This window comes from Hetaerina americana, unplaced genomic scaffold, assembly GCF_022747635.1.
Source record: "Hetaerina americana unplaced genomic scaffold, ioHetAmer1.1.p SCAF_11, whole genome shotgun sequence".
Lineage (NCBI taxonomy): Eukaryota > Metazoa > Arthropoda > Insecta > Odonata > Calopterygidae > Hetaerina > Hetaerina americana.
Window position 1 is genome coordinate 22,340,728 of NW_027286181.1, and position 27,148 is coordinate 22,367,875.

General features: G+C 38.7%; 1 protein-coding gene across 1 annotated transcript in view; it reads left to right on the forward strand.

The window, feature by feature from the left end:
- Positions 1-23,338, forward strand: part of LOC139701098 (uncharacterized) — a 243,025-nt gene extending 219,687 nt beyond the window's left edge. Inside the window, exons 4-8 of the mRNA XM_071599674.1 lie at positions 493-801; positions 2,989-3,345; positions 12,186-12,419; positions 22,288-22,762; positions 23,196-23,338. Of these exons, the coding sequence (XP_071455775.1) occupies positions 493-801; positions 2,989-3,345; positions 12,186-12,419; positions 22,288-22,762; positions 23,196-23,338 (1,518 nt within the window). The remainder of the gene's footprint in view (positions 1-492; positions 802-2,988; positions 3,346-12,185; positions 12,420-22,287; positions 22,763-23,195) is intronic.
- Positions 23,339-27,148: the final 3,810 nt, after the last annotated feature.

Sequence of the window (27,148 nt, forward strand, 5' to 3'; positions counted from 1 at the left end):
CCAAGGTTGAATCCTTTTGCCCGTTTCTTTTTAATTTTGAAGACATTGAGCAGGTGCTGCATATTTCGCATTATTCCTACTGAGTGGTCACTCTATAAAACCATCATAAACTAGATCGGAACAAGTAGTTGAAATAGTAAAAAAATATAACTTTTGTCCATTCATTATACATTATTTCACCTCTGAAATTTTGCAAAACACGAAGCATAGAATTTCACAGATTTGTGCTTATATGACGTAAATACAATAATAAACGTCGTGACTATGGTTCTGTTACGCAGGAAGCAACCATTATTGCACGCGTGAGAATAAGATACTGATAGTTTAAGGTAGTAAGGGTAAGGTTTAAGAAAGGTGTTATTTTATTTACTGATACGTACGTTCAAAAGTGATAGCATTAATTCATTAGTTTCCATTTTTTGTCAACTGTTTGAATTACGACAAAAAGCTTGAATTTATTGATAATATTTCCTTCTGTTCTCTGTTCCCCAGTTCCCGGGCTGCCAGCAGGCGTGCAAGTTTCACCGTGAAGAGGGCGGAGGAGGCGGAGAAGGAGGGGGAAGGGAGTCGGGAGAGGCCAGTCGGCAGAATGTGGAGCCAGTGGTGCACACCTTTGGGCACCGGGTGGTGCAAGTGGTGTCCGAGGCGGCCCCAAAAAGGGCGGGAGGGTCGCGGGACTCCCCCTCTCCGACCGTGTACGTCCGCTGGCCTCCATATTCCCGGCCTCCGCGGACCGACAGCGTCGTATATGTCGTCATGACTAAGGAAGTGGACGCCAGATTCTGGACACAGGTCACGCAGGTCAGTAGGTCATACCCGAAGGTGCTCATAAAATTCAAACTATGTCAGGATCACAGTTTCAGGGCCTTATACAAGGTTGTACAAGGCCTGGTACAAGGTAATTGTACGGTGGAAGGACGCAATGTAGGATATGTGGATAACCAATGCATTTTTACACTGAACAAGAAACCATTACGACTCGCCAGTTCGGCTGTCTCATTAGGTGCAAGAAAAGAAAAACAGATAACGGAAATATTTCTATAATCATCGGGGTAGAATTGCTTCATGACAATGGGAAGGAAAACAAAGAAATTGCCCAAAATTGTTAGTTGAAACGCGAAGATGTTTTCGACGCTCTGACTTTAATGCACGACTCGTTAAGAATTTGCCAATTAGATCACTGGTAACGAGCATCTTTGTATGTAGCGAATCTTCGACAAAACATGTCACTCGGTAGGAGAATGTAGATACAAAGAGTCTTTAGATTCAGTATCGACGAAGTTGTATTGAAAAACTATATAGTATGTAGTTAAAAGGATAATATCTTTGTGAAATTTCCCTAATGTATTACAGAACAGCACTTAAGCTTTGAAATGATGCTTGCTTTCCAGAAAATAATTTTGGCGATAGATAATCGTTACATTCGTCTTTGAAGCAGTTTCTTTAATTAACGAGCTAGCTGGAAAGTGTTTAAAAAAGAGATCGAAGCGGAAAACTTTCATGACATTTCCTTGACATGATACGGAATACATGTAGCTAACACGAGCTTTATAGTGAAATTGAAATCAAGTATATGCATCAGTGACGTGGAAAGTCAAAATCTGGTTGGCATATTAAATATTTCGTGTGAAAAAAATTAGGCCTTTTGTTTCATTTTTCATCATACGTAGCTCCCTCGACAAGCCTCGAGGGTAGAACGGAGAAGCGAAAATGGGGGATGAGATAGGGAAATGGAGTGAGACATCTGTCATGAATGGATGATGTGATGTTGGAAGGTTTGAGTTTGTCGTTCCACTACGAATGTTGAAATGAGGTAGTCTTAAAGGAAAGAAGGACAAAATGAGAGGAAATGTGAGTTATTCCTTTGGAAAAGAGTAGTTTTGTTGTCTCACTCACTCAAGTGAATTAATCCAACCTTCATATTAAATATTCCCAGTGGAAACGTGTGTTATTTACTTTTCATTATGTTTAAACCCCATGAACTCGGGCTGATGCAAAGAAGGCAATGGCTTATAAAAAGTGATTTTTTCTTGGTTTATTTTCCGTCGGTAAATTTTTTTCCAAATTTGTAGTTGCGTATTACAGGGTCATGAGTATGCAACCATATTGGCTTTCAATTCAAAGAATAACGTAAGCGATGCCTTTAGAGCAAATGTGCGTGACCTAACTTCTAAAGGTGAAATATCTATGTGGAGTAGTGTTAGCGTAAAAATAACAATGCGTTTATTCTTGAGGCAAAAAATGGTTCTTCCTCAACACCCATGTGTTATCTTGAGCACCACTACAAAGTAATTTGGAAAGGGTGATTAAATCCAGACGTATACAATACTATATAAATTAGTACGCAAGTTCCAGTATGCAAGTTTTGTTGCCGCATCCTGTATGATTCGTTATATAATTTTCCCAGCGGATTGAGAGTTAAATATTTGAAACTATGGAAATAAATGAAGTCACGCACAGCTTCATTTGTAACAATATTTTATTCCTAATACAAGATTAATAATCATAATTATCCAGTAAGAGTTACTCAAAATGACGGCTATAAAAATAGTCATAATATTTACCACTTCGTCAATTGGAAGTTTTTTAAACTTTTTATACTTTCTCGTGGCATTTATTCTTTCATTCTAACCTTGTAACTTAGGTATATCAAAGTAATAGTAAAGTAGTGTTTAAATCTCTGTATTTCACCATGAGTTTTTATTTATTAAATATATGGAATTGTTTCTGACATGACACCGTGGAACTGCTTTATTATTCAGAAGAATTCTAAAATTTTTAAAAATCGCATTAAAAATGTGCTTAATTTCTATTAAATTGCATTAAAATAAAGTTCAAACAGTCGAGAAATAAGATTTGGAGCTACTCATGTGTAGTCAAATAGCCTCCCTGTTAAACTGCGTAACAGTAGACAAGTTTATAAGTAGTTTTTTTAGACCCCCAGACGCTTTAATTCAGCCTTTGACCATCTACCTCCGATCCCGACAGACCGTTGACCTGGAAGCCCGCCTGGGCACCTCGACATCTGCGGTCGACCGACTTGGTATCCGCGTCTTGGTGGTGGATCCCGAGGGTTTGGTGACCGTCTACAGTCCCTCGACTGGCGAGGTGGGAGGGCCGCAGTCGTCTCAGGATCCGCCCTCTCCCGGCCCAGGCTCCTCGCCGGCCCCCCCTGGTGGCGAGAGGGTCAGGGGGGGCAGGGACGATGGCAGTAGCAACAGCAGAGGAGCGAGGGGTGGCGAGTGGCCGATGATCATTAGGGAGGACGTGACCTCTCCATTGGACAGCGCTCAGCTCGCCCTGCTCTTCCCCACCGCATCGGCTGAAGCCATGGCCGCGGGAGAGGTGAGGAATTCATTTAATTTCAAATATGGCTCGAAATTTCCAGTGACATTAATACTTTTTCATTGAATTTGTGTACATTAAATTAAAATGGATTTATCCTTAGGCACAACAATTGTGCTCATTCATTTTATTCATTAAAGATATAAACGTCGATATTCCTAGATTACATAAAGGGTACAAAAAATTCATATTTTCTATGCTTAAATGTGTAACATGTGTATAGTATCCTAAGGGTTATACTGTCCCTCAGATATTGATGTTGTTGACCAAAATGTTGAAAGTAGGAGGAGCATGAGAAGAATTGGATTAGCCAAAGAAGTTTTCACAAGACAGGGAGTCGATGATGGCATGGGCTTTGAGTAAGGATGTTAAGAAAATACTTCAAAACTTTGGCATGGACCGTGGTTTTCAAAGGTTCGGAAATATAGTTATTAAAGCAAGATGATGGGCGCAGATTGGAGGCTTTCGAAATGAATGTGTGGAGAAGGATGGAAAAGAGAAAATGAACAGAAAGGAAAACAAGCAAAGTATATCAGGCGTTGGAGGGGAGAAGAGGTGGTTGTTCAGGGAACTCGAAGGAAGCAGGAAAGGTGGATGCGTAGCAGTTTAATATGACGATGGGATGTTGACGTCTATGATAGAGGGGTGGAAGTTAGGCATGCAAGTTACGGGGAGAAAAGAATTGACATGTTGAGTGGAATAAAAAGAGATAGAAATTATTCGAAATTGGAGAAGTGTGAATTGAATCGTCAGGTGTCAGGTTATATTTTTTGCGTTGTTTTAAACCTTGATGATGACAATCGGCTGTCGAGACCGCCGTGGTGTACCCTAGTATAAAATGTAAAAAAATTGTAAAAAAGTATTTTGTTCATTCTAAATGGAACGATTCCACAAATTAAAGCCTGATTCAAATACCTAGCTATTCCTCAGCTCGTGATAATCCCTTTAGCGAGTGCCATTCACATGTTAAGGGGAGAGAGAGTAGTTGCTTTGTCATTTACCGACCGCGGTCTCCGCAAAGATTTCCAGACGGCTAATGCAAAGCCGTCCAGAGGTATCACTCGTTTGTGTCGGACCCTCCGATGAGCGAGCAAACCCTTTTACAGTACGCTGAAGCGAAAGGTGAAATTACAGTTGTATTCGTCGAAGTTATTGCTCAAAAAAGTTTGCTAGATGAGAATAGCTCTCTCAATGCTTAAGCCGCATGACCTGAGAAATTCACGAATTGACGTGGATGAGTGGTTGGGAAACATTTCTCTCTCTTGTATAACCATTCATTGGGGTTTGCGTGAAGTTCTGACAACCATAAAATCGCAAAGGATATATTATTTTGCATGAGTTTGCCCCAAGGACATCACTCTGAACCGAGAGCCCAGTAGCCAAACGTCCTACTCCAGTTAAGCTACCACACCTCTGAAATAAATTCATGATGCGAAATAGTTTTGGATTAAATTTCGGCGCAAAATTACTATGGAACGGAATATTTTCCAGAGCACTGTGCGATGTGAAAATACGTAATTATTTCCTAGTTCTCCGTGCGCGCATATTCCTTGCCATTTTCGCACGAAACCCTCTTTCCTCTTTCAAGATGTGAAAATTAAAATTTAGAGAATGCACACAATATCCTGATTTTTATTGGATCAACCCTTTGAACTCCGAAATGTTGGGAAGGCAGTTACCGCTGGAATGAGTTTTCCCATTTCCCGAGCCCTGGTGGTATGCAAGGGTTCCTTTCCCCCTATTACGAAGAATTTCGAGAATTTTCAATCCTTCGAAATGCAGCATATCTGACAAGGAAAAGTTTTTCTCAGCGATTTTGCCCCTCGTTTAAATTAACAGTATATGACCAAATATATTAATCTAGACTTTAGGAACTTAGGTATTTAACGAAGAAGCATTTTTCATCTAGCCTGGGCATTTGTAATGTAATTAAATAAGGGATGCGAAACTGCGGTAAGATACTTTTCGTTGCTATCGCGGTTCAATATATAAGATACGGAATTCGGTGCAATAATTTATATCATGCTGTAATCAAGAATTTCGGGGTACGTAATGCGCTTAACATTATAGCAATGGGAAATAGTAGTTTTTGTAGTGGAAGTATTGGAATCAAAAAAAAATTATCATAAAATATGGTTTTAGGGAATTTCTTGTTTTACTATGCGGAGCTTTGGAGTATAGCAGTGATTAGTCTTTCAATCCATGAAAAATCTACATTAGCCAGGAAGTTTACTCTTAATGGCATGAAGAAAAACATTCCGGCAATAGAATCTGACTTCTTCGCGGAACTGATCGATACTTTCGAGGAGGAAATGCTGTTCGTACCATCACTCACATGCCCCCCTTGAGTGATTTTTCTTGGAAGAAACATGGGTCAGGCTTACTAATTTATTCTTAAACATTATAAAGTCTTGGAAATTTTAATGGAGTTAATGATTAAATTGCATAGTTTCGGGCGTGCTTTGATAGAATTGGGCCATATTAATGGCCAAATAAAAGCATTATTCCACTTTTAAAATAAAATTCAATTGCTTTTAAATTGTTTACTTACATTTGAATATTTTATACTATTTATTATTGTTAAACTTTATCTTACTTATCATTTTAGACTCTTTTTATTTAAAATTATATATTTTTTAAATTGATAGAATAAAATATGTTAAGTTAAAAAATCAAATATGTTTTTGTGAAGTTGAAGCAGTAGATGTATTTGGGCAGTGTTTTAAGGCAAAAAGAGCATTTAAATTAGGAAATTAGAAGAGCTGGATTAGCGAGGAAAGCATTTGCAGGAGGAAGAGAATCGTTGATGGGTGACTGGATAAAGATGTGAAGAAAAGATTAATATAGACTTCAAATATTGAGCGTAGTACTTTATTATTTTTTAGTCCTGGTCTTTGAGGCATTAGGATTTGAGCGTAAGTAATGATCTTTTGAGATGTTGATGTGACGAAGAATGAAGAAAATAAGTTGGACTGAGAACAAGACAAAACGCTGTAGCTTTAAATAGCATGGGCTAGAAGAAAGAGATAAATCTATTAGTGGATATCCGAAAAAAAGTGGTCGTAGGAAATATTTTAATGTAATGATATGTTAATAAGCAATGGAAGGGAAAAGGTTTGAAAAGTGGGGTAGAGGATGAGAGCGAGATTTTTGGGCAGTATGAAGGCAGGCAGTTTTAGAAGAAATTAAGAGTTGAATAGGAAGTTCCCACGGTACGAAAGAAATAGACCCCAGGCACTGCCAAAAACCTACCATTTAAATAGGCATAATACATTGTTGATTGATGACTGCGAGATCTATTATAGTTGAATTAGGGAAGATATCTTTGGTGCAGTATTGTAAATAAAAACGTTGATTAAAGTAATGTGGGAAGAGGGTGGGGAGGATGGTCTTTAAATATCCGAAGCCACTTGCCATATTTAATTTTCCCAAATGATGCTTGTAACTACGCATGAGAATTAATGTTTTGTTGGTCTATGATATCGGCACCCAGGTTTTATAAAAAATTCGACTTTTCAAGTTTTTCCATAACCATTTTTCCTTGGCTGAATGAAGCGCAGAGCGTGCAATAATGTGGTCCACAATGCTTCATTCTAGTGAGATATCAGGGATGTGTATAAGTTTTTAGTATACGAAGGTTACCCGACTTCAATCCTCAATGCTACTGGTTGATGAAAAATTAATGGGAGCTATAATTTCGTTTTCTTTAGACCTCACCTTGAATATTCGTCCAGTATATGGGTTCGTGCGTGGCAGGATGGAAATCCAGAACCAAGCAATTTACCTTCAGAAAAAAAAATGTCGCGAGTTTGGTCGTCACAGAAAGTGTGAGATTATATGCACGACATTTTTTTTATCTCAGAACGCCTCAAGCGGCTCATACGTCATCTGGTCTCCCAGGGGCCGAACTGCTAGAGTTGAAAAAACACACTTGCCTGAGGCAGGATCTGAACCCGCGACCTTTTGGGTGAACAGACTTGCGTGTTATCCTTCTAAATTAACCCGCCCGACTTGTGATAAATATATCAAAATCATCCAAATTTTTCGCTAACACGGATGAAATAATATACGCGGGTAGGTGAGACCACTTGTAAAATATAATGATAATCTTTCGCCGGACAAACTGATAGGCGGAAACAATAATGAACCCGATTTCGTGATCACGTTGTGCACATTTCGTGATCACGAAGTAGGAAACGACAATCACGTACAAAATGTTGTTTGATCCTCGATAAAAAGAAAATTAAGTGATATTCAAGGTAAATAATTAGCAATAACTCTAATGGCTATTGGTGCAAAACCCCCTGCCACTTACCTTCATTGCGACTTGTAAGATGAAGATTAATCCAAAACATTGTTCTCCTAATATACCCGGACTGCACTTCAAACATCCTTCTTTTTTTGTTCATGTGTTTGTTCTTTTAATATACTTCGTGGCATCTTCCCTTAATTCATATTCTCAACAGTGGATTGCCTCTGTGCGTATGCTTATTCATATCAACTCTCCAGTTATATCTTCAACGTTTCCACCGTACGTAATTTTGTATTCTCTCTCTTCTCTCATAATATCTTTAGATTTTTTTTACTCCACGGAGTTCCTCTCTATCAAGAGTGTTCTCTTGCTCTCTGTGTCATTTCGCTCTGCTGCTCCTCGTCCCTTATCCGCAGGAAAGCCTATACGTATTTCTGCACTTGGTACTTGTAGCTGAGCGCAGCAGTTTTCCGTTTATCGTGAACGCCATCTTATTCGAAGCTATTCTGCTCTTGATAGCCATAGAACTCCTTCCGTCTCGCAGTCAAGAAATTCCACTTGCTCTAATATCCCTCCTCGTAGCGCAGTGCCTGACCTCTTCCCCAAACCCCCTTGCATACTATGATGTTAATATTCCTTCTATTGATTTTCATGTTATAACCCTGTAATCTCCGTCTCCCTCACGTCATGCTCGGGAGTGGCTATAAAAGAAGCGTTAGGAGTGGGTATCAAAAAAATTCATTTGCATCTAAATTTTGCATCACCTTTAAAGTCGCCGGGGGGTGCTTGGGACAAAGGCTGCTAGGTCACCAGCTATCCTGCAAGTCGTCAGGGTGGTGCGGGGCTGGTGTTGCTAGGTCACCGGCAATCTTTGCTTGGAAAAAAACTTCGGAAGTGTCTCTCTCTCCGCACATCTCTGAAAAGACATGATGTGGATACATGCGGAAAATTGCATCGTATTTCTGAAAGTATGGAGATTTCTAGAAAAATGTTATATTTATTTTCTTAAAAAACAAGGTTCGAATCCGCTAGCCAATGATACGTTTCCACAAGTTTACAGGTGGTTTTACATTTGTTTGGAGTGCAAATCAATATTCTTCCATTCATAAAAATTTTTATTTGAGATATAATTTCCTTCACATTTTCTTTACTTGGTCACTTAAACTCTAGTATTTCTCATAATTGCGATGTTTAATTGGCCGAATATTTCAGAAATTTGCATATAATTTTGAAACGTGTATATTTTTTTATTTTTCGGTCTCTCTCCATGGGTATCTTCATTGATACCCCAATCAAATTATTTCCTTTTGTAGTCGTTAAAATGGCAAAGCATACATTTTGCTCCCTTTTCCTGTTTATTCAGCACCGGAAATATTTTTGGAGCAACCAAATTTTCGTGGGAAGTGGCGTAAAAATGTAATTTTAAATTTTATTTCCACGCTTAAAGTATCAATGACGATTTCAGCCACGTAGTTGTTTTTTCACAGTGTTAAAATTGAATTATTCGTACTTTTTAAAAGTTTAAGTCGTGTAACGTTTTCATCGTCTCCCACTATCCAAGCCTTCCAATAATTAGGTTACGTTTTTGTTCGTTCATAAGGATTTTTGACGAAACGGTCTGCTTTTCTCTGTATATTGTTAAATTTAATAATTTCTGACCCAAAAACTGCTGCGACATGGACCGAAAAATTTCCTCAAGAATACGTATAGAAACCGCATTGAAGTTCATAATTTTTCAACGACTCCAAATATCACTTCTAAACTAAATAAAAAGACCATTAAAATGCAAACATTCAAATCATATCATTCGCCTTTACCGAGATCCCGGTCCTTGGAATGATTTTTACACTTTGAAATGATTTTTACACATTTTTATACGTATAAGCAGATAACTCTGTTAAAAATTACTTTCGCGGCATCTCCCGCAGTTCTTTGAATTTGTCAAATGTAATGATGTAAGCAAAAAAATTCGGCTGTTCCGATTCCTTGTTTTCTCGAGCAGTATACATCCCGATGATTTCTTCATAATAAATAGTCTGATGTGAGTAATAAAAGGACTGTCAAGTATATACTGTATAAAAAGTATATACTGTAATAAAAAGAAAGTATGAGAGACCTCACTGTGGAAAAAATCATTATAAAACTGGGGTGCAAACCCAGATATCTCTATTTCCAACAGGATACTTTCATCAACGCTAGTCTCTCTAGCCAGTTAAACTACAGATATGTCATTTATGCTGTGGATTTCTAAGAACTTGAAAGGTTGTTCCTTCCGTGAAAAGTACCTTCTGTTGCGGTTATTTCCCGCAGTTTATTTGAATGTGTCTGAGGCAGACACTTTGGCTTTAGCATCGAGGACTGTGTCGCTGTTCTCACGACTATGGTTATATCTTGACAGTGGATGCAAAGGCATCAGTCGAAACATCTTGTTCTCTTGAAAGCCCTCGGAAATGTTGTGCCTGAGGAAGCGTCGTGTCGTAAGGTTGGGTATAATATAAAGCAAAAAATGAAAATAATAAACGCTGTCAATTTTTTTATCCTCTGACATATTAAAAAAATGCCTATCTGTTGTACTTTTTATTTTTCAGTGTGTGAAAAAGACGACTTCTAATTTGTACTCCGTCCTTTTGTATGAAGTAAAAATAATTGGACCGTAGCCTAACTGACCGAAGTATCAGGTTAGGAAGTAAGAGACCCAGGTTCGAACCGCGGAAAAGCGAATGATTTATTTCAACGGTGAAATTATCTCACTGGTGCGTGCATCTGTGGATGGCTTAGCTTTCGTTGCTATAACGGCAGTTCTCGTGGTGTATTTTGAAAAAGACAACAATTGTTAAATGTTTATAATCTCTTTTGCCGTTTTTATGACTCTAACTCAGGTAAACTACTAGCTCACGTAAATACCGAGATAAGGTATCATACTTAGAAGAACCACGTATCACACACAGCCAGTATGGATATGTTTTCTCGAAAAATATAAATATTTGTGAGTTATTGAATACTGAATGCAATTTCCATTATGTTAATTTATTTGTAGAAATTATTGTAACAATAATAAGTTATTGATAGTATATTGCGCACTAATTTTAACGACACAAATATAAGCAGTAAAAGGGAATATACTTTATTTCGTCTCATCAAAAGGATATATGTATGTATATTTTTACCTGCTATATAACTAGTTTTTAATTCAATTAATTTCAGGCGATCTATTAAAGTCTTAGCATAGGAATTTTTTTCTCTTACTTTGTTCTATATTATTTCGCTCTCCATTTCTTCCGAAATTTACCTTCCTTCATGCTATCTAAAAAAATACTACTTTCTCCCTTCCTCTCTCCCGTTTACCCAACATTTTCCATTATGTCACGGCCTTAAGTATCCCACTACATACCATTATTTCTTCTATCCTTTTTCTCTGCAGTTTTTAGCCTTCCTATAGTACTCGTAACTCTCTCTCTCTCTTCGCCCTCACTATTTAAAACTTAGGCTTATGTCCTTCACTCCGTTCAACTTATCTTTTCCATACTCCGCCACACACACAGCCTCAAAAGCTTCCAAGTCTACGTTCATCCTCTTGCCTCACAATACCAGGTCTCACTGCCATAAAGAACTATGCTCCACATCAAAGTTTTTACTAATCATTTCTTCTCAACCTTACTCATTTCTCAATCCAATTCTTCTTTGTTTAACGTAATTATTCTCATAATTTCCCCACAGCTACGCCCCTATTTCTCTAAAATACTGCCCAGGCACATGAACTGCTCCACCTGCTCTAGTTTATTCCCTGTAATTTGAATTTCCTACCACTAGAGAATCTCGATATTTCTGTTTTCTTATGGTCAGTCTACTTCCCACACCTCTTGTTGTTATTTTTCTAAATCACTCAATAATAATTGAAATCCCTTGGCCATCAGAAACTCTTTATTCATTATCTGTATTCTAACTTACATAATTATCTCGCCGCTCAATTTTATTCCCTGGTCATAATATTCCCATGCTCCTTTCAACACATCCAAAGCACATTTTTTTTAAAAAGTACCGGCGATAACGGACAACCCAGCCTCGCTCTCCTGACAATCACTGCCCATCTCGAATCCTCCTCTGCTATCCTTACCTGTGCTTTCTGGTTCACGTTCAAGTTTCGAATAAGTAGAAATTTCCATAAGTCTGTCTCTATGTCCCGTAATATCTCCATTACCAATCCAGTTCTCAGATAACTAGGCATTTAATTTTAATTTTCTTCTTTTCTGTGCGTATTAGTTAAAATTAGTTAGTGCGTATCTATTACAATGGTATTTTTCAAAGAACTACAGGAGTTTTATTAACAGAGTCATCCACTGTTATGACTGATTTCCATTCAATAGCATAAATATCACATTGTAACAACAATTTGCCCGTAATTCGTTCCCGATCAAGGCGAATGGTTTATACAATGTGAAATATATGCATTGTGTAAGGATATTCGATGCATATTTGACGTTTTGTACACGAGATTCGTGAGTATTTTTACAACGATTGCAATTGTTACGTCCATGATGATGACATGCATTCTTCCGTTACCTCCTCCTTCCCTCCCTCCCCATTCTAGATGTCATCGCTGTCGTCATCGCCACCCCGTCCGGCTGGCTCCCCTTGGGTGCCGCGGGAGGTGTCTCTTATCCACCAGAGGGTGCTGGTGATCGCGGAGGTGTCGTGGGAGGCGAGGGGCGGGGTGTACCTCGTCACGTGGGAGGTGGATGGAGGAGGACTCAAAGGAAATCTATTCACCCAGTCCACCTCAGTCACCCTCTCCCTCTGGCCGCAGACGCTCTACCACATACAGGTACGTCATTGAATCCATACCCTGCAGGTCAGGTGTGTGGCAGGCGGTGCAGCCACACCAGGCATGCACAATGAGGACTTGTCGTCCCGTACAGTAACTAAAAGCATCTCGAAATTACATCCCAAATACAACCTCTGCGGAGTATGGCAGGTAGTGACTCAACACCAGTCATGCAAAGTCAAAAATTAACTTTTTTCAAACTGTTAGTAACAAATTAATAAGTAAAATAATTCAAATAATGAAGTTAATGTCAACTGCATGCTTTACAGTATATGCGTATGGAATACGTTTCTACGTATGTGAGATTAGCTAGCTAGTAACAAGAAGGGCATCTAAATGAAGGCTATAAGAAGTTATGAGAGCACACTAGGTTACTTAGAATGAATAAATATCCTTTTGTCCCCATAACGAGGTAGTTTACAGCTATTCTGATTTCTTATCTTTCGTGGAAAAATTACATTTTACCTCTGTCGGTTCTACTCTTGATCTCTTTAAACTTATTTTGCATCATCTCCCCTAACGCAGAACAAGAAATTAATCAAGAGATTTCCAAAATCATCGCCAAAGAAACCTGCTTCCGATATATGCAAGAGATTGGTTATGTAATTTAAGCTTAAATCCGTGAGTGATTCTAAAATTAGTCCCTCTAATAATCTAGACGTGCTGTTAAGTTTATCATTATAATGTTGTACCATTCTGTCTCGTCTATGCTGAGAAATCCTGACATTAACAAATATTTTCCGTCATAAATGATGAAAAATTTACTGTGTGTAAGTAATAAAAAGATCAGCGGTGTAAATAAGAGCATCCATGCAAGAAAAATGAGTCAACTGGTATTAAATATTTTCGTTATGCTGAACAGTAAAAAATTGGTGTGAACTATGAAAAATAAAATACCGTTAAGATTAAAAGCATGTAATATATATTTGGTTAAATTGGTATCTGTTGGTAAACAAAGGAATTAAAGAAAAAAAACAAAGAATTGCATCTATAAATTCTATGCCTACTGCCAAGTAACCACTAGACAAGGATCACATGATTTTCTTTCTCTTATTGCTCTCGGAAAAAAAGAAACGTTAAACGTATCCGTCTTGCAGTTTGCCTCTCCGGTTTTAATTGCATGGTTATGCCTTCCAAAATAAAATGGATTTTTACAACTGTACTCATTATTTCAGTTCAGCGACGTGTCAGGTCATCGGGGCCATTAGCAAAAATAATTGGGGACCTCGTTCCTGAGGTTTATTCATTTAATTTATTAGTAGTAATCTACTGTATGAGGGTAGATATTTGCTCAGGACGGCGCACTACGTTACTTCTAAGCCTTAATTTACATGACACAATGTATCCTTCAACCCCTTACCGCATGTCACAAATAACTGTTTCTTTAGCTCTTCTCTTCCTACATTCTACCTTCTAATAACACTAAGGTTTTACTCTTTTTCTCACTCTACCTTGTTCTCACGGCATTAATCCTTCTGTTACCGTATTCAACATCCCATTTTCGCTCTCTGTATCTCCTGAATTCCCTTGTCCCGCCTTCTTCGAATTTCTCCCGGCAGTCATCACTCTTTTCTTACCATGCCTAGAACTGTATCGTTGGTTTTTTATTTCCATTTTTATCCACATCCACATCTTAAAGGCCTTCAGTCTTAGCTTGTCCTCCTTCCACAACGACCAAGTATCCGGAACTGAAAACTGCACTCCATGTTAGAGTTTTCACTAGTCTTATCTCTGCATCTTTACTAAAGGTTTCTGTGATCAACTTCCGTCACTTTCTAAGCATTCCTTAGTCTAACGCAATTCTTCTTTAAATGTTTTCCCCCACTGTACCCACCCTCATCCAACACACATCTAAAATACGTTAACTGCTTATGTTATAAATGTTCGACTTTATGTCTCCCAATGTCTATCATTACCTTCCTAATTTTGCGAGGATATCTTTACTTACTCATAATTAATTTTCATCCTATACACACTCAATTTTCAATGTGCTAGAGTAATGATTAGACAATTTGGTTGACTGGGTAACTAGCTCTTTATCATCAATAAAATCTGTTTTAACGGTTAATGTATTCTTAATATCCTAATTTAACAAATGCGTCCAGACAATGTGAAACAAGAGTGGTTGAGAAGCCATATTTCCACGTAAAGGTTTCCTACTCGAGATATTAACGTAAATTCTTCTGTACTAATGACTTTTAATAATGAGCACTCATATATATTTTTGGCTGCCGTTTAGAGAATAGTTTGAATTTATTATTCAATCTATACGACGAAGCTTTCAACAAAAGAACTTTGTACTTTCAAATTAATTTTAATACTTAATATTTACTATTTCATTCATTTCAAGCATTTCCATGCCCATACGTTGTCGATTGCGTATTTTCTCTTCTTTTATAATGTTAATGAGCACTCTACCAAAGTTACTTCTGAAAATATTCGATCATACTAATAACACAAGCCCGATTAGTCATCATATGGTTAATATTGGGAATTAACGACGCTCATTTAAGTTAATGTATGGTAATCGGTATGATTAGTGCAAGACGAAATTACAACTTAATGTGCGGAACTCATTTCCGGTCCAGTTCCCGATTCAAGGCTTCAAGGATGGTAATTATGTCACCCGCAACAGAGACACTATAGCATTTATACGCTGGTTTATCGACTGAAATGAAATGAGTGCTCTTAAACTTCAGCTCACAGCCGTCACAAGATGAAGAGGGAAATTATCCGCATGGCATCTGCAGGTTAAACTACCCGGACCAGAAGTGAGTATTCTGGCTTTCCTCACTGGGGGGGAGGAGGGGGTAAGGAGTAAATTGTGGGGGTGAGAACCGGGGATAGTGGATGGCAGGGGTAGTGGCAAAGGGGTTTCTGGCGTTGGAACGTCCCTCGCCCGTCTCGGAAGAATCGCGCCCTGATTGGGTCGCGCGTTGATTGCACACATTCATAGATTCTTTCGTTCCTCTTCTTCGGGCATTCTTTGAGATTCGATTTTGCGGGAAGGAGGCGTCGGGGAGGTGGGTTGGGGTGATGAGTTGGGGAGGACGGGAATATGGATAGGAGGGAGGAGAGGGTCTGGCCATATCTGTGTGCGGCTGAGAGGGGCTGGGGTGGAAGGTGTGGCTGGGAAAGAGAGGGGGAGGTTAGCGCGGCCGAGAAGACCCGTGCAGAATAATGGGGTGGACCATAGTGGTGAGCCTCCGTTGGCTCTCCGGGGCTGTTTATACAGATGCGTCCAATGCCTTAAGGGGCGCCTACGTAAGTGCATGTGGAGTGGAATGGTTCGACACCGTCCCTGAAACAGGACGAGGGAAAGTCCAAAATTGAGGACTTTCTTAAAGAAAATACTCGAGTCTGTTTCTCTGATACGTGAACTGTGCAATAGAAGAACAAATGTGGGTTGAATCTCCCTATTCTTTCTTTCTTCATTTTGCCATTATCCTTTTTATTTAAAAACGCAAAGCGCGGCGCAGATTTCAATCAATTTCGCAAATGAAAACCCGTGACCACCATTTTCTCAGTTAACAATAATGTGTACCTCAGAGTTTAACTGGAGTCTCTTTATCAACCATTTTATAATGATTACGTGACACTTTATCTCGTCGCATTATACATCTGAGTCTGTGACGTGTTCCATTCTCGTATTAGTGTTCATGCGATAAATCCCCTAGTTCTCGCAGTGTTGTTGGTATTGCAATTAGATTATTTATATGGCATTTTTCTTCCATTTTATCAATCGCATATTTTGCACATCTTGCATGCATCAGAGGAAAAACTAGATTTTCTTATCAAGACGACAAACTTTTGCATGTTTCTTCAATAGATTTTAATTGAAGAGATGTAGTTTTGCGTAACGGAGAAAAAAGGATGGAAACTGTGGAAAAAATATCGAAATTTTTGTAATGAGGGAGGTGAAAAAAAAGGTCAGGGAAGGGGATTTAAATGAAGCTCTGCGATTCTAAATCTGGATATTTAGGAAGGGATGAAGTGAGATTCAGAAGGTTGTTTTGGGGGGGGATGTGATTCGACAAAATGGAACAAGTTAATGCTCGTGGACGAATGCATATAGTCGGTGGGATCTTGAGATGGGCTGAGGAAACTTTATTGACGGGTCTGGTAATTTTATGTATGTCATCAAGATTTTTGGGCACGTGAAGCCAACAGAAGTACAATTGATGAGTAAATAGGGGTATTTATGTGCTGATATTTAATTCTGTACGGTGTTCCATATGCATTCATATCAATTCATTTGAACAGACACTAACAGAATTAGGAGAAAGATTGCGGTGAAACTCACAAGGACAGTGGACGTTTTGGGGACATAATATATATGTATATATATATATATATATATATATATATATATATATATATATATATATATATATATATATATATATATATATATATATCTGAAGACGACAGCACGGCTGTCGTCTTCAGAATCTTCTGTTTCTGAAGACGACAGCCGTGCTGTCGAAACGTCAAATAACAAATTGTGAGTGTCCTTTCTTTGTGTCTCTATATTCTAAAAATCTACATCTGTGTTTATATATATATATATATATATATATATATATATATATATATATATATATATATATATATATATATATATATATATATATATATATATATATATTAGGTAATCTACCGGTTAAAGTAGGTTTTTGGATGGACATAATTACTAATTAAATAATTTGTGACCCCTAGCAAAACACAACATCCTACTTTACATCAGGTCCCTCTTCAGCTCTGAGTACTTTCTTCCTCCCTTCATCCTGTCCAACATCCCTATCCTGTTCCTTCCCTTTCCTCGTTTGCCTAACATTCTCCCCTCAATTACATTCTTCAACATGCCATATATATATATACACATGTGTGTTTGTTTATTTTTATGTTTATATGTATATATATATCTCAATCGAGGTAGTTTACAGGTACCTGTAAACATGTACCTATCTCAAAGGAAGGTTTGAACGGGTACTAATTGGTAATTATTTCTTCGTAAATTCTATATGTCTTAATGCAATCTAAAAGATCCCGCTCTCTTCCTTCCTCTTTCCCACTTTCCCAACGATGTATCTTCTTTCAAGGCCTACAGTACCTCACCGCCTTTCCTTTCAATATTACGTCCATCAATTTCTCCTGAGTTTTTCGGATTTCCCTCAGTAACTTCTTCTATTCGTTCGCTCTATGTAAAACCTCGCCGTTTGTCTTCCTCTTTATTCGCCACACCTACTGCTTAAAAGCCTATAATCTACGCTAACCCTCTTTCCTCAAAGACAAGGCGTCAATCCCTAAAGCACTGCACTTCATATTAAATTATATTATGTATGTATATATGTATATATATACATATATACATGTATATACATATATATATACATATATACATCGATCCCTGGAAACTTTTGTGTCCGTCATGCAGTCTATTCCTTTTCTTGCTTGTATTTTATTGACCTACGCATCCTTGTACTGACGCCTTCATCCGTAGCTTCTAATTAATCATCCTCTTCTTTACTCTGTAATCCTTCACCTCTAATTTATATGCCTCCAACATCGTCTTCCACAGAATCTTCAGCCACTCCATTTTTTTTTCATTCTCGATGATATGTGTTCAACCCCTATGATCATTAATGTCTTTAACATACAGTTGTCACAGCCATGTAAATTTATGCACGGTAAACAATGTATTGTTAGCTGGTTCCTACCGTCAAAAGTTGTGCCATTTAATATGGAAGTTCAGAAGACCGAGTTCCCAATCACATTTTCCTTTTTTAAGATGAATATTCTTAACCTGGTCCTTCCAACAGCATTGAGAAATAAGTTCAGCAGGGAAGAAGACTAACAACGAAGTTTTAAATGTAGGCGGAGGAGAGAAAATTTGCGACGAGAAATCCAATGAAGAGCGAAGAAAAGGGTTGTGGAAATATTGGGAAGTAGTGGAATATTTAAGGCGCGTAGAGAAGGGAGAGATCATTTTTAATAATCTGTGAGGAGGATGAAAGAGATTTTTGGACGGCATGAAGATTGGTGTAAAGAATAGTGAACAGGAAGTAGGATACAAAATAGGGCAAGCAATGGGAATTTCTCCAGGTACGCAGTATAAATCGACTGTTAGGGCCTACCAAATGAGAGGAATTCGTTTGATTTACAAATGGTACAATTTACTAGCATGAAATAGATCGTAGAAAAGGAAGCAATTGCAAATATAAGAGATATGAAGAGGACCTGTTAGTGATGACGTAGAGAAAATATTAATGAAAGCTTTGATATGGGGTGTATATTTATACATTGCCGTAGTATGCTCGTTGATTTATAGTAGAAGCGTAAAATGAACACATCGGTGGTAGAACTGGTGAAATCACTCCTTCGGGAATACAGGAATTCGATATCGAATATCGTTCTAGCCATATGATACAGAAAAATTCTCGTATTTATGTCAATTTACCTGAATGCTTTTTTATTCAAATCTCGCTTCGTAGTGAACAGTGAGAGGAGGTATAGTTAAGCGTTACATTTTGGTATTAATATGAGATGAAACCGTTTTGCCCTTGTTCAAAGCGGGAAATTTTGAAAATAGCTGGGGGGGGGGTAGGGTAGGGGACGGAACATGGACAAAGCCATCGTCGCACCGGCAGGGGCGTGGCCGGCGGATGTTCCTTCCGAGCGTAAGGGGAGTGAGGACAGGGAATGCTCGTTACGCCCCCGTGCCTTGAAGGGGGACGGGGGTGGAGTACATCCTGGAAGGGAACGGAGGGGAACGAACGACTTTGGCCGCGAGGGGGCTTCAAATGAAGGAACCGCCACTAGAAAGCAATAAGGACGGAGGGGGTGGGATGTGTGGGAGGGGGATGGGGGGGAGGGTCGAGGAAGAAGAAGAGAGGTAGACCTTTCACACGTGTCAGGGTGGGGGGGAAAGATGTGGACTGGGGTGAGAGAGTGGGGCAAAGGGGTCGCAATAATCGACATGCAAATGGCGTCGCTCTCCCCTTGTCGTCCCTCGTCGTGTCACGACCCTCTTCCCCTTTTAATCCCTCCGCCTCCTTCCTCCCCGCACCCTTTTATGGAGAGGGACTCCCCTGACCCTTGATCCCATCGCTCCCTCCCTTCCGACCGGAGTGAGTGACACGATGGGGAGAGAGAGAGAGAGAGAGAGGTAGGGAGAAAGAGGGGTGGCGCCCCTTATATTGGATCTTTGCTCTGCCTCCCTGTTCCCGTTCTCATATTCTCGTGTGCATTCATTTTCGCATCCTACGACAGAATGGGAGGGGTGATGGGAGTTGGGATTTGTGGGGGTGGCCCAAAAGGTCCACTCCCAACTTCCGATCAATCCCGACGGTGAATTAAGGACCGGAGCGACCCGTCCCAGATCGTCATCCTCTCAACCGTTCCACCGCGTTTCCAACTTTTCGATTCGAAGTGCTTTGGGGATGGATGAAACGATGATAGATCCCTCCTTCACCACACCTCCCTCCCCAACCATATCGTTCGCATTTCCCGCGATTAAAATTCCAATGGACCAGCAGTGTCTCCGAAACGGTCGACAGATCACCTCACGGAACTCCTGCCTTCTACTGGATTGGTACTTAACCTCTCGAAACCTGCCTTTTTGAACTTACTTGAAAATTAAAAATTCGTGGTTCATTTGTCCATCCGATCTCGTTGCGTCATTGAAAGCTGCTGTGTTTCGCGTAAATTATGGGCGTAACTGAGGTTGCTCTCAGGGTGAATCTCGGACTGTTTGAATTTGTGCTCGTACTTCTCTACTCTATAAAACCAGCGAGATGAAAAATTCTTCAAACAATCCTTTTATGACATCTCTTATTCAGTTTCTCTTTATTGCCTGCTCTGTTTTGTGTAGTTTGTTGTGTTTCCCTCCCAGTCATATTCCTCACCAGCCTGAAATCCTCTGTCATGCATCTTTGCTTTATTAATCGTACAGTGCGTATTTATCAGGTCACATTTGACATCATTTCTTTCTTTCACTCACCATTATGCCTGCCAAATAAATGAAGTATCCCTTCATTAGTTTTTCATCGCGTTCAATATTTCGCCCAAATAAAGACCGCTATCTATCTATCTATCTATCTATAATATTTAACTATTCGCCTCCAATATCACATCATGTAGATTTCCATTCCCTCACTTGCTATATAATTATTTATTTCAGTGTTTGAACTCGATGAAAATACAACGGTCCAGACTAGTGGCCTTGATGGCAGCAGGGAGACAATCAGCGGGACGCGATCGTCCTCGCCTTATCGAGTATTCATATGATACTTGGAAGACTCACAAAAAATGAGAGAGCAATCGGAGCCACATGACTGGGTATATTTTGCGTTCGATAGAATCAAAAGATGCGTTTCTTTTTAGAGGAAGTTCAGTCTAAAAATTGTTGCGATATTCTTTAAAATTGACTCGGCATGTTACGTAATAAGTATATTTTAATGTTAAAGCTGAATACCAAAACTTTTTTTGGATTCATTCCAAGAATGTATTCTTCTTACTGTATTAATGAGCAGATTTCAATTATTTTTCCAATCTATTCGTCCTGGTGTATCACCTTTTTTTATTCATCGTAGCGAGACACTTTTCTTTTCGTCTGATATGTTTCTTAATTTTTTCGTCTACTGAGAAGTATTCTCACGATATTTTTAATACCTTAATGGCGAACAACACGTACCATATATCATTTCATAATCTTTTTTTCGGACCAGATTTTGGTTTACGCCAGTTAAAGAATTTTCTTCGCTAAATCCTTTTAGGACAAAAGTTAATTAAATATTACGCTACTTATTTTTTAAACGACTTAAATGGGTGAGATTCAGACTTACAATTCCATCTGCCACCTAACCCTAAGACATTACATTGAATACAATTACATACTCTTTACATTACATTACTCTATTAGAATAATGCATAACCAAACTTTTTAGTTGCAGTTACTGTGATGTATGCGTCCATTATTATTTATTCTACATGTATCAATAATACAAATCTTTATGCTGTGTAAGACAAAATAATATACTTGATGATTATTTAATCATTTTTTGGCCACGGATGGAAGCTGTTTCATCAAAGCAGAATATTTTTTATTTGATGAACGCGGAATAATAAGGTGAAGCTTTGTCAAAAGAGAATGAGTGCTACCTGCTGATTCTTTGGTCAGTTTTCTCTTGCACAAAGTCCGGAAATTTTTTAACCCTCTTGGGCAAAATTTGATTTCATGACTCTCAATCCCTACCGCTTTTCCCTGTATGCCTCACTCCATCGCGCAACTCAGCGACGCCAGATTTGCATTTACCCTTAAGACTTCTTGGTCCAAAAAAATTTGGATTGGTTTACCCCAGTTGCTTTTCATCTCCAACCCTACCGATTTTGGGCAAGTACCTTCAACTCCAGATTCTAGAAATGACAGCCTATGTCCTCTATAATCCCTTCAATGAATTTTTTCCAGCTTGCCTTTCGCATTGGCACCCGTGATACCCCTTCAGTAAAGTTCCTCTCGGTCCCTCGTGTGTTAAAATGTTGCCTATCCAGGAGTCTCGTTTCTTTCTGGCTATGTAACACAGACATGAGACATCTTAATATCTCAGTAGTACTTATTCTTTGGCTATCCACAGTTTATTTAGGATCCACGTGTAGCACTACATCTCAAAAGCCTCTATTCTCTTTCTGTCAACCGAGCTAATTGTCCATGTCTCACATCCGTAGTGTAGCGCGCTCAACATGAATCTCTTGAGGAGCTGTTTTCTCCAGACTCCACTTGTTCTTAAATGTAAAACGTGTTTTCTTTTTATCAAATAATGAGCGCACGTTTTGAAATCCTTCCTCTTTTTTTCTCTCTTGCCTGAAGGTGGAGGTGGTGTCCCACACTCCAGGGGACCCTCGACCTCCCGACCGCAGTCAGGTTCTGCACTTGGACACCCGCAGGGCCGCCCCGGTGGTTCTGGCCCCCGAGCCGCAGAAGCAGGAACAAGGGTCTCCCTCGCCGCCCGCGGGGGGGCCGTCCTCGCCGCTGCCACCACCCCATCCGTCGCCGCCCTCCGTGCTGGGCCTCACGGCGGATGATGGTTCCTCGATGGCGGGTGGGCTGAAGGGTGAGGGACGGCGGCGGTGGGCGGAAGGAGAGGTGCTGGCGGGGTCAGGGGCGGCCCTCGCGCTGTTCATCGCCGCCGTTCTCCTCTTCCTGGCCGCGAGGTGGTGGCGTGGTAGTTCCAGCCACGGCCGGCCCTGCCCCCGCTCGCCCTCCGTGACGCCGCCCTCGAATCTGCCGGCCCTGGAGGAGAAAGTTGGAAAGGGGATGGAGAAGGAGGAAGGAAGTAGTTATGGTGAGTGCCTCATAAATGTAACGTGGCAGACCTAAAGTTTAAGAAAATAAGGTTTTTGGGACGTTTAGCGCCTATGTTGATTATTCTCAACGTTTCCTATTCCCTGTTTGATACCTTGTCAGGGTTGCGTGAAAGGGTTGGTGAAGCAATCCTGATGAAATTATCAGCGAAGAGGTAGAAACGTCAGATATAATTATCTTTTGTCGCAGGGCAACCCTTTTCTCGTCCTTCACCTATTAACCGTGGTACTTTTTAATCATTTGAAGGGAGCTACTACGTCAAACTACATCAAAATAAAATCATAAATTAAGGTTAAGACAATAAAATGGCCGTTTAGAGCGTTAAAACTTTGAGAATAGTAGAATTGCTCTCCCTTTTTCGGTTTTCTTTACGTGCGCTGACATTGTTGACAACATTATGCTGTTTCAACCAGAGTCTTCAAGTAGAAAGGGAGTGTCTTTGGCGTCTCCAGGTCACCTTCGACCTGAAGATGCTGGTTTGAACCCCAGCGAAACTGTTGTCAACAATGCCAACATACGTGATGAAGAGCCGACAGATAGAGGGAAATTTATCTGATAAATGCCCAGGAAAACTAAGAACCGACTTGGAAGAGAGATATTTTCACGAGCCATAAGCCATATTAGCATGGATGAAAATCATTAAAATGCAGATATAAGACATTAAATGAAATTCAGGGCATTTGAAGGAATTAATGGGGCGGTAAGTAAAACAGTTATAGCATGTAAATATAACTGTTTAATTTACCACCCAATTAATTCCTTCAAATGCATTGGATTTCATTAATGTGTTAATTCGGAATTTTAATTATGCTCATTCTTGTTATTAGGACTTATGCATGACTCATAAGTACACACAAATCGACGACATTAAAAAATATTGATCAACAGAAATTCATGAATTTTAATGTGATAAAAGTTATCCCCCTAGACGGGGATTCAAAGCCGGATTCCTCTTTGTTACAGCAGTGTGCTCTAGCTAGTTTAGGTACGGTCCATTAAAATTTCTCGCCAAACAATCCACATCTAAATAAGATTACGTAATTTACTTTGCAATAAAACAATGTCGTTCACATAATAACTATTTGAATGAAATAAAATTACGTAACTTAGCAGCATTTCAAACCTTATCACCTTAGTAATGTTCACAAGTTCACCAAAAATACTAATTACTCAGGGCTATGTGAGGATAAGGTGTTCTGATGAATTTTCGTGAGGAGATGACTCTTAGAATAAGTTAAGCTAAATGGTTGAAGCCCTATCACCCAAAAAACACTCACTTGCAGCAGCTTCAGAGGTATTATGCAGATCGTACCCTCAATGTAAGCGCGGGGATTTCTTTTTTTCTGAAGCGAGATAGTTCAACCAATTTTCACGAAGGAGCAGTTTAAGTATCATATTTCCTTTTCAAAAGCCGCCAGTTGTAAACTTATTAAGCGGTTTATATATATTTTTTATTACTATTTAAAAATATTAATATGATCACATACTCTGTTACTAATAAAATGCGTTCATTTTGGCTGGATTACATTTTTTATTATTTTTTACAGAGTAGATTTTAGATTTTTTTCCAAGATGTAAATAATGAAATAAACTAGCGGCTATTCCAGGCTTCTTCGGACCAATGAATCCCTAAAATTGTAACGGTATACAATTCCTATTATTGGTCTTTTTATGCACATGTGTAAGTTGGTAGCATGTGTATGTAATTATATATACAATTCCCAATAAATTAACTGCTTTTATTAGTAAACAACATTTTAATGTAATTTGATCATTATGTCAATGCTGTTTTATATTGAACAGAATTTGATTAATGTTACAGTAATTGCGAAGCCAGGCCTAATGAACACTGGATCGAAGAAACGAATTGATGCACTAGAAAATTTAACTCTCAAGGAAATAATTCGTGAACATTAAATTTTATGGTATCAGTTTGCCGAAAACATGATACACTTTTAATCTGTTTTTTAAGATATAATCTGAGGCTATCGAATTTTACAATAGCTGTCAATAATGTGCCATAAGGAGCGTCCGCTCAGCTGTTGGCATTGACAATAATAATATACATTAATGAATTATATCATAACTAGAGAATGATTACGGGTTTGATTGTCGCTCCTCATTGAAGTGAATAAATTGAAATCATAATTCTGAGTCGCACATTTGCTGCCGTCTGTTGGCGAAAAAAAAGTTAATCGGTTTTATAAAATTTCCAGTAGAGTTTATCCAAATCGGACCTTTCCTATTTAACTTTGTATATTTTTACTTCATTTATGCGAAAAATTTGAAGCCGTTACTTCATTGTTGCGCTACGCTGTTTTGGCGTGATATTTCCCCAAACAAAAAATAAAACTAATTTTCAGGTTTATATTATGTTATAAATATTTTCTTTGCTGTCTTTCTAGTAATTTAATCTTGATTGGTTCATTCTCAATTAATAATTTACTAAATCAAATGGCAAATTCGACGTTTGGTGGGGAATGTATGGCGCACTGCAAGACGCTTCTCGGGTGGGTGGGTAGGGGTTGAATCCATACAAGGCATGCGTCGTCCACATTTGTTACTGAGATGATAATAAACTGCGGTGGAGTCATATGATTTAATCGATAGAAATTTTTTTACGAACTGATTTTCATGGACTAAGTTTAATCTCACAATTTTCCTCACCGCCCGTGGCAACGGTCCCTTAATCATCTGCTGCCTCTGAAACTACGTGAGGTTCAAGGGATATAAAAACGTGCTCCTTTGATAGGCTTTGTGTTTATAAAATTAAAATTCATTTATCATTACTAAAATTACATTGGTTTGGTTATGATTTTATCATATATTGATTTAATTTTATTCCTGAAAGAAAATATATGAATTACGTTAAAAGTTTATGTTGCATGGTGAAACGTAGATCACCATTGATAAATAAGTTATGAATACTTGGGAAGGGAATAATTTTTATTACTGTAATAAATCAGTTATCCTTTTATTTTTTGTGACTTATATGGTGTTGGCGATGACCCTTTCAAAATGATCGTGAAAAACACCAAATAAATCATAGCAACAAATCGGCCTTTCCCTTGCGGTATTAAAACATTAATTATATTTAATCTTGTTAAGTGAAAGTAAGTTTTTAAATTCATATCTTTAGCATTATATACCTGCTAATAAAAATGCGCAATGGTCCTTTGCGAACTAGAAATTAGAAAAATCACTTTACACAAATTGAGAAGCATATAAACCATCGTCCAATTAATTTCAGCCATGGCGTCTTTTTTCCTTTCATTGTGAAAAATGTAGATAAATTACGACCGTAGACGAGCGAATCTCCCAGGAAACGTACAATGGCGTGTGTTTTTCCCATATCAAAAATGTGTAAACATATTCTTTTCAGCGTTTGATAAAAAAAAACATAATTTTATATTTTCAGTAGTGGTATTTGTAATGTAGATTCCAGATTAAGAGACCATGATAGGATTAGTTTTCTTTTAAGACGATAACGGGAAAAATAGCGAATATATGAGAATTATTAAAGCTTTAAATGGATAAAACTATGCCAACGGATGATTCGGTGAAATTTTCAGAATATCATATTTCATCGACTTGATTACGGAATTGACCTTAGAGGAAGTCTCTGTAGCAATTTTTCTTCTCCATCTCATACGCACGCATAAATAATAAGGCCCATAGTTTATCGCTGTAAAGATAAAAATCAACGTTTATCATGCTACCTGTGACAACTTTAATATATTGACAGTAAGGTCCACCCGCAGAGGTGAGATTCGGGGACCAATTCTTTGGATATTAATGTTCCAGGGTACCTCCACTAATCAAGCCCTTGTCGCCCACACGCGAGAACCTGTGGTCATCTTCCTTTTGGAACAGGAGGAAGGTAGAGACAGAGACGGATGTGGCCATACCCTCATCGACATCCTCCTCCTTTAGCTTTAGAGAGTACTAACTATTTCCGTGTGTGATAAGGGAACACAATCCCCGTCGATAGCGTGCCCCTTTATTTTGATAAACTGCCCATTTCGTGACAACTGCTCAAAAAAGGTCACGTTGTAATTGGGAATACTACTGGAAACACGATGATAAAATTCTCGGCTTAAACTGCTAGATAATGGCAAGTATTAGGAATTTAACGCTTATGCAGAGTTTATATTTTCGGTCTTCCATCGCATGCATAGCAGAAAAAACTAATTGAACTATTTCTTTGGAAATTTCATCGATATTATATGGTTTAAATTAATTTTCATAACAGGTAACACGGATAAATTAATCATTTACATAGCCCAAGTTTCAATGCTCAAGTATTATCTTCAGGTGCAGTAGAATGGAAAAATCACATTCCCGTCGCATATTATGAAGTTGGGAG